General features: G+C 41.1%; 1 protein-coding gene across 1 annotated transcript; it reads right to left on the bottom strand.

The window, feature by feature from the left end:
- Window positions 1-380: 380 nt before the first annotated feature.
- LOC118336753 (basal body-orientation factor 1-like) lies at window positions 381-7,884 on the bottom strand. Its single transcript, XM_035673443.1, has 11 exons — window positions 7,702-7,884; window positions 7,327-7,579; window positions 6,011-6,076; window positions 4,327-4,470; window positions 4,151-4,231; window positions 3,901-3,971; window positions 2,885-3,029; window positions 1,838-2,331; window positions 1,522-1,626; window positions 671-742; window positions 381-480 (listed from the first exon to the last, which is right to left on the bottom strand). The coding sequence occupies exons 1-11, from the start codon at window positions 7,743-7,745 to the stop codon at window positions 381-383; spliced, it is 1,575 nt and encodes a 524-aa protein (XP_035529336.1). The 5' UTR covers window positions 7,746-7,884.
- Window positions 7,885-8,963: the final 1,079 nt, after the last annotated feature.

Below are 8,963 nucleotides of genomic sequence, written 5' to 3'. Positions count from 1 at the left end.
GTGCGTGCGTGTGTATAATCCCCATAAATGACGGTTGCCATAGACACGCTGCATGGTATTCCACCGACCCACCTTCAGATCATTGTTTAGAGGTTGTGTGTATTATCTGGTGCATATTTTAGTATCTGCACTTTGTGTTCAGAAAGTAATTGTGACCTGAGGGAACAGATCCTCTTAAATGGGTTGTGACAGAATTCAAACAAGCTTCATGTACGAAAGAATACTCACAAGCCATATATACATGCATGGAAAGATATTTATAATGAGCACAAACAAACATCTTGTATTCTGAATACACATGATTGACGCTCTGTGGGAAGCGCACAAAGCAGAGGCAAACAATCCACTGTGCAGTATGCATTGTAGAGGCCACACAGAGGTCATGTGGTGTGTATATCCGGTAGGCTGTTTGGGTTGGAGGGCAGAACGGGCTCAGGCGCCTGGGTGATGAAGGTCGCTGGGGAGAGCTCCTCCCTAATTCTGGAAGACAGGCATCATTATGCAACGCTGAAATGCATCTGTCTGATAAATCACATGTAGGCACTCATGTTCTCACAGCCAAAACTTTTTCAGCTAAACATGGAATGTGGGACCAATAAATCTGCACAGGCTTCGTAATTGCAAGGATGAGGATCAACTTTTATTCTCGTACATTCCTTTAGTGTCTTACCCGGCTGCATCGCTGTCAATAAGGTTCTTCTTCTCAGAGGAGGCAGACCAAGCCAGATGTTGGCTGGCCTTCCTATCAGGAAAAATGCAGAGTTGCAGTTAAATACAGTACCTCGTAGTGAAAAGCCATGTTTTAGCACATTGGTGTCTATTCATTTAGGCCTGCAGCCTGTCCTGGAAAGGGGTTACTCTGGGTCAACACAATGCACATGGACTTGGATATTCTGACTCTGGAGTCGCCAAATGTTCTGCGTTATTTTGCTGGACTAGGTTCCAGACCACTGTTAACATGAATACACATCTCCTGCCTGCCATACCCCCATACATCCAGATCCCCTGCACACTCCTTTCTGAAAATCATGTTACCAGCTGCTCTCTGACCACAAGCGTTCAAAGAACAAAATAAAACTGCTAGTGCACGTGAAGAGGGGCCAATGGGCTGAAAGCAAATCGACGTGACCAGATGTTTGTTTCCAAGCACACGACTCTGTGGCTGGGCCTATTTTTACTATTGTGCCCAGACTCTTTCTTCATTCTTTTTAAGCAGCTGGATGGAAAAGAAAATTGGTTGAAGCCTAACTGATGTTTTATGGTATCCTCTTCTGCTGAGAAAATGGCTGTTTAAAACATTAAAAAGAGGGAGGAGTCACCAGAGGTTCAGCCTGAACTAGTGCTTGGTGTCACTGCGCTTTGTTGTTCAGCAGTAATTCATCCAGAAGGTTCAGTCCATTTTGAGGGATTACAAGTGGATTGTACAGTATTATTTAGGATGATGTCAATGAGCGATAAACAAGCAACCAACAAATCTTTCGCTAAGACAAACATAATCCAATCATTACAAGGTTTTATTACCTTTCCCTCTGCCCGTTCATTTTAGCAAAGAGAAGCCTGAGCACTTGTTCCTTCTGCTCCCAAGTCAGATCTGAGATTTGAACTTTGCTGCCAGGTTGATGAGGCCTTAAAAACAGGTGGATGAAATCCAAATGAATGTTAACCTCTAAGCTTTTGTACAAATTCTTTCATACAGAGGTGATACTTAGGTGAACCATCCAAAGTGTTGGGGTTTAATGGCCACTGAATGCGTTAAAGCTTACTTGGTGCTAATAAACATGAGGAAATAAAAATATCACAAAGACACAGTTGTAGAAGTCACGGGAATTAGACCTACCACCTTGCAGCCGCCTCCAGGTCTGAATGGACAGAGTTGGTACTGTGGGGGCTTTTATGAAAGGTGCGGATGGGTGGGAACTTCAGCTTTCCGGCTGTGGCTTCTCTCAGCCTCCAGCGATAAGCGTGCAGTGCCTCCTTTTTGTATTGCTGCCTGCTGGCTGTGATCTCCTGCTTCACCTGAGCCACAGCCTCATGGAAGAACAGCTCCAGCTCTGTGCGCTGCTCTACAATGGTGCTCGCTAGCCGCTTGATGTGTCCCAATTCCCTCTCCCGCATGGCAAGCACTTTCTGCAGCTTCTCCAGCTCTACCTGGCTGGCCTGGATGCTGACCAGGGTCCTTTCCTTCTCCTCCTCCTTCTCTCGCTCAGGTTCCCCAGATTTTAGCTCTAGGGCCTCCTCCAGGGAAGCTACCTTGGCTCTCAGTTTAGATATTTCCTTTTTTTGGGCCTCCATCTGAGCTGCGTTCTTCTTTACCAACAACTCAATCGTGTTCTGGGTGAGTCGACAGAAGAGGAGAGTAGGAACATCGATGACATTGAGCTACCTTTGGAAAATCCTTTTATTTTTATACCAATATGGAACAGATAATGATTTGTGTGCTAGCCTGTGCTGCTGAGTGAGTGGCCAAAGCTTCAACAAGGGGGATTTACTCTCCTGATTTACTGTCATCATCAGAGGTAAGATTAATGTGCCCAATATTTATTTGTCTTAAAGAATCAGTGCCAGGAACCTGCGAAGGAGAAGCCACTAAATTTGAACCCATGCGCCAGTGGAAACTCACCGCAACCACTGACCACTGAGAGGCTGGGTAGTAGTCAGGAGGTTGGGGGGGGGTTGGAGTAGGACCACAAGCAAAATACACAGGGTCAGCACAAGTAAACAACACGAGGGAAAAACCACCTGAAATATATTCTGCACAGATCTGACAAGTGTTTCGTAACTGAAATGATTGAAAATGACTTTATGGAGATGAATGGTCCCTATCCAAGGACTGCCGGTTCCTAATGCTAACACTGCAGTTTACTGTCCTATGCTCCAAACATACCTTGTCTACTTCCAGCAAGGCATTTTCTTTCTCCAGTGAATGTGTCAATTTCTGCAGTTCCTCTGCTTCCTTTATGTGATATTTCAGCGCTTCGTTGAGACGGACATTCTCCTTGAACACAGAGCGCGAGGCATCGTCCAACTGCCTAAAGAGTTTACAGGACAAACAAAAAAAGCCACTGAGAGATTTGTCTCTCAGTATGAACATCCCTATGATTCTTCATTTTATGCCAGACATCATGTGTACGTGTTTAAGATTTATTTCCACCTGTGTTCAAAGTAGAATACAACAAATGCTTGAAATGTTTTAAACTGTTGATCAGTCAATAAAAAGTTCTGATCATGTAGGTAAGTGGGTCAGAAAAAATATTGAATTGTCTCAAAGTTAGCCCAATGAAAGCATGTATATGAATGACTATTCTGTTTCAGAGGTTTCACACTCCACGGCATAGAATAACCAAATCTTATCAGACTTATAAGACTACATCTTTGTCAAATATGGTTCTGCAGCCTGATATGTATTCATCTGGCGGTCCCCGACACTAAAAAGGTTGAGAACCACAAGTTGTAGAGCGTAGTACACATGTTTTGCTGAAAATTGAGTGCGCTCAAAATGAAATCAATTACTGACACTGAGACCAAACCAGCAGGACCACACCAGTATCAATGTTGATGTTTTATGAGCTGTAAAAAATAACTAAACATAGCAATGGTGAAATATATGTCTTATGGCCTCTAAAGTAATAAACTCTGGTTTTTGCACACACGCATTACACTCTCCTCCCTGCAGGACATTCTGGGGCGGCTGACGATGTGATCGTTGGCTTCGGTGATGTACACTATCTGAACATGACGAACCAGTGTGGTCAATAAAACAACATTAGTTCTAGTTATATATATATATAAATATAAATGTACATAAACACTACTGTGAGTAAAGTATTTTTTCTTTGCCTCCTGAGCACATCAAAGAGCAGCTTAAAGAATAAAATTAGATAGTACAGTGGAAACACTCACACAATGGCTTCATTGTGGGCTTTCTCCACTACCAGGGATATAGTTTGCTCAGCTTCCTTCTCCAGGCGAACCTGCAGGGAAATTTGCAAACTCACCGGATGTTTCACAAGGGACAAGTTTCTATATGTCCATGAACAGGAGCCAGGCTGATATATTATTTAAAAGCCGATATATATTTCACTGTGACATCACCTCATTATTAGTCATTATCTGTGACATTTTTAGGTGGTTCTTTCAGACCTGACAATACCTTTTCTTGGAGGAATCGGTACTCCATTTCATTGAGGTTTTCCCTGTGCTCTTTGTCAGCAACATCCATGTTTTCTCTCATCTACAGAACAAAAAGGTCACGGTCATTGTCAGCATTAACATCTTGACAAAAGGATCAATCACTCTAATACGTTATACAGCGTTTCCCCCCCTCACATCACTGAGCTCCTGCTCCATCTGGGCTTTCCTCTTCTGAAACTCCTTAATTTTCTTCATTCCATCCTGGATCATGTTAAAGTCACTGGACTTCTTTCTGAACAGTTCCTGCATCTCATTGATTTGAAGTGTGTAATTTCCAACCTGTCAAAACCAATCATATAATTAGACGCACACAACGAATAACATTCTACATATTTAATGCATGTCTGAAAATACGCGTCCACTCCTCTATACGCTGACGCTTCTGCAAAGTTCCCATATGTGCTGCTTGTATCAGTCCGGGATGAAGATTTTTATACCAAAGTTCACAGAGGCCATACACTTCTGCAAACCAGCTTCTGTGCAGATCAGTCAGGCCAAATACCTCAAGATGCTACTGTGGAAAAGCCAGTCTGAGCACAAATGTGACAAAATGACCAAAGTCATGAGAGACTAGCAAAACACGCACCCACAAACATGTACATGACGACTAAATGAGAGGTTATCAACCGTCTGATTACAACTTCAGGCCTAATCGTTATTCTTCACATAACTCTGTATACATTCATCTACGTCAATGCACCAGTCCACAATATTTATTTATTTATTTCAAGTTGGTTTGCATCACGTGCAATTTTCACTCAAAACATATCTGCCAGTCTAAAGTGATTTGTGTTGCACGCGTCTGTCTGTTCCTCGCGCTGTGCAGAAACTGCCGTTGGAAAAGCTTTTATTGAATCATTATTTGGCTGACTGAGTTTCTCAACCCTCCAGTTTCATCAGGTCTCTCCTTAAGACAAAAGCCAGGGCATTCGTGTTCCCCGAGTGCCTTTGATGGAGTACTTTCCATTAGCTAAGTCAATTTACAAAACGAACTATTTAATCACCTCACAATTTCACTTCAGCACGTCTTAAAGTCACATCTTTAGAGTCAACCACACGACAGTATTTTTTCCCCGTAACTGGACATATGTGACGGTTCCATACATGTCTAAAATAGGGATGTTTCAAGTCGGTCCAGACCATGCCTCTTTTTTCCTCCTCAGAAGCTTATTGGACTCCATTTTACCAGCATGAAGTAAGAGCTGCAAGATGGAAAACAGCTGCTAGCAAAAGAAGCAAAAGTTTTTTTGTCTAGTAAAGCCACTTGAATTTTGTCATGTCAGTTTGATAGCTTGATCTTAACTACAAGCAGCAGAGGTCAGTGAGGATAAAAGGAGCCAAAATAAGTCCCTTTGGTGTGTGTTATGTAACTTACACTGGCATTTTAGAGTAAGGATCTGTGTGAGGTATGGTTAACACATCAAGATCAACAGTGTGACTGGCTTTTCCCGACCAAGCACTTTTAAATTGTGCTTTTTTTCCCTGTGGCCACTGAGATAAATAAAAATAACATTAGACCATGTAACTAGGAATGTGAGGTTTTTTTTTTCTTTTCTTCTTCTTCTTTTGTTTTATGGTCGCTTTGTTTTCTTGTTGTTTTCTTACATAATAAGTGTCAACATAATTACACACAAGACAGCTGTTGAGACACAGCGCAGCACATTTTTGAGATGCTACAGGTTTAAGTTGTGAACAGTAAATCATAATATAGGATTCTACGATGAACGTGGTAGCTTGAGCATGTTCCTGCGGGCTCCAAACGAAAAAACGCAAGTCGCATTTCTTTTCTTGTTGTGGCCGTGTTTTAAAACCAACTCACCAGTTTGTTTTGCTCTTCACGTGCGAGGGCCTCCTGGCTTTTGAGGCTTTTCAGCAGCATATTGATGTGTTACAACAATAAGTGACAGCATATTGATGTGTTACAACAATAAGTGACAAGCATATTGATGTGTTTACAACAATAAGTGGCAGCATATTTGATGTGTAACAGCATATTGAAATTGTGTTACAACAAAAGATGCCAGCATATTGATGTTACAACAATAAGGTACAGCATAATTGATCGTGTTACACATAAGTGCAACAATACTTGATGGTACAACAAAATGGCAGCAATATTCGAGTTACCAACATAAGTGGCAGCATATTGATGTTACCCAACAGCATAGTTGATGTGTTACAACCACCTAAGTGGAAACATATTGGATGTGTTAAAACCAATAATGCCAAACATAATTGATGTGTTACAACAAAGCTGACAGCATCAGTGATGTGTTTACCCCAAACAAATCAAGGGCCAGCATATTGATCGGTCTTCTTACAACAATACAGCCGTGACAGCATATGGATGCTGTACAAACAAATAATGGGCATTTCCGCATCGTTTACAACAACATTATTGAATCGGATTACCGACACAATAAGTGCAGCAATCACTTGACGTTACACGAAATAAGCTGGGCAGCATATTGATGTGCTCGTACAACAGCATATTGATGTGTACAGACAATAAGTTGGCAGCATTTCGCATGTGTTCACAACAATGAAGTCTTGGCCCCAGCCAATATCTGATGTGTTACACACACAATCAGCATACTTGATGCTATTACACACAATACTTGGCTCAGCATATTCGATTGTTTACAAACAGCCATATTGAAATGTGTTCTTTTAACCACACAACTAAAGTCGCCCACGCATATCGATCGTGTCAACAATAAGTGCACGCAACTAATTGATGTGTACAACAACAAGTGGCAACATCAGTCTCCGACTGGTTACAACACCACAGTGCCAAACATATTGATTGCTTACCAACCAATAACAGTGCCAGCATATTGATGTGTTACCAACACGCATCATCTGATGCTGTTCACACAATAAGGCAACATATTGATGCTGTTCACCAACAATCAGCAATGCAACATATGAATGTGGTTACAACAAATAAGTGACAGCAATATTATGTGTTTACCAACAATAAGTTGACAGCATATTGATGTTACAACATTAAGGCAGCGAAATATGAATCGTGTCTACACAGCTCCTCGAGGTTAACAAATACACTCGCAGTGATGAATAATAAAACACATTGGGTCACGTTCATTTACACACACACACCTAGGTTTACGTTACCTTCTCCTCTTTGACCGCGTCCTGTCTCTTCAGAAAACCCGTGATGTCGATGCTGTCTTTCTCCGCGCGGTACAGCTGGTTGGTCAGCTCCTCGTTGGCTCGCGCCAACTTGCGGCAGGCGTCCCGGTACTGCACGAGCGACCGGTCGGTGACCTCTAACCTCAGCTCCCACAGAGCCGCGTTGGCCTTGGCCTTCTCCGTGTCCGACTCCTTGTCCGCCTTGGACTCCTGTTTGCCCTCTTTTTTTCCTTTCCTGTGACAAAATACACGAAGAATTTGAACGTCAATGCAACAACAAACAAACAAACAAACAAACAAACAAACAAACAAAAAAAAAGAGGAAGAGTAGATACAAATGTTAGGTTGCGCACTCACCCGGCTTTCGCCCTCTTTACTTTGGCGACTTTTTTCTTCGGCATCACTGCTACCTTTTACCGGCCAAAATAAGACACAAAACCACCCCGTGTCTAAGAAGTTAGACGGTAATTGCCCCGGGGAGTTGTACAGTTTGGCTCAACGGTAACGGTAGCAGGCTGCTGTGTAACCCCGCTGTGGCTGTTTGTGTGGTGCTGTTGCTATGGAGACGCGGTAGCCGGAAAAGGTCAAATTTCTGTGCTTGTATTTTATTTAATGCACACTTGTTCAGGTTTGTTTGCGAGTATAAATACTATCTGTAAAATGCATAAACTCAACCATTTGGTTTATGCATATCCTAAGAACATTTAATTTCAGTTTGACCCATTTAGACAGATTTATAGTTCTGATCCCGATACAAGCACATATAGTAATAAAAAACATAAATAACTAAAATCTTAACTACAAACTGAACTAACTCTAAAGACTACAACCATATTCTAATTCTAAGTATGTGCAATGATTGTGCTTGGTAGTATTCATGGTTAGTGCAATACTGCATTGACTGTAGCTGCTTTATTTGAATTTTGGAACATTGGAAATAATTATTATTCTCAGTACTCATTATAATTATTAATCTATTAACTGTAGTCTATACACACACAGAGTTATGTACAGGTATAATAAACGGGTAAGTATGCTACAGAGATCAACAGTAAGATACTGGATAATACAAATAAAATTCAAATAAAAATACAAATATTTTGAGATGCACAAAGATATTATTGCATCACGAATGCTGACCAAATTTAACACAAAATAAATATGCATACATCACCAACCTTGTAAAATCCATGTACATTTTAACAACATGAAAACTAACCCTCTTAGTGTATGTCCCCACAATGTTCAGTGTCTTATACTCATTGTATTCTTTACAAAAATTGGATGTCTCTGCTCTGTGCTGTGGGGATAGCAACACTGCCTCCTTTTCATTTATAAAGTTTTAATTTAAAATCTGCTCACTTGTTTTGTGAGCCTTCTGAAATATCAACATTCAGTATAATATAGATTTTCTTAGTGCCATCTCCTTACTAACAATTATTTTCATTATTGAATAATCTGATTGATTAATAAATTATTCAGTCCGTAAAGAAAACAGTCCCTCATAACAGTACAAGGTGATCATTGCATTTCTTTGCCAGTTACCGTTATATAAACCAAACAGCAAATCCTTCCATTTGAGAAACTGAACCAGCAAGTGTCTGATTTTTTTTTTTGTC

Source organism: Morone saxatilis, unplaced genomic scaffold, assembly GCF_004916995.1.
Source record: "Morone saxatilis isolate NCDOM2014 unplaced genomic scaffold, NCSU_SB_2.0 Contig3, whole genome shotgun sequence".
In the NCBI taxonomy this organism is placed as follows: Eukaryota; Metazoa; Chordata; class Actinopteri; family Moronidae; genus Morone; species Morone saxatilis.
This window is presented reverse-complemented; position numbering and strand designations above follow the sequence as displayed.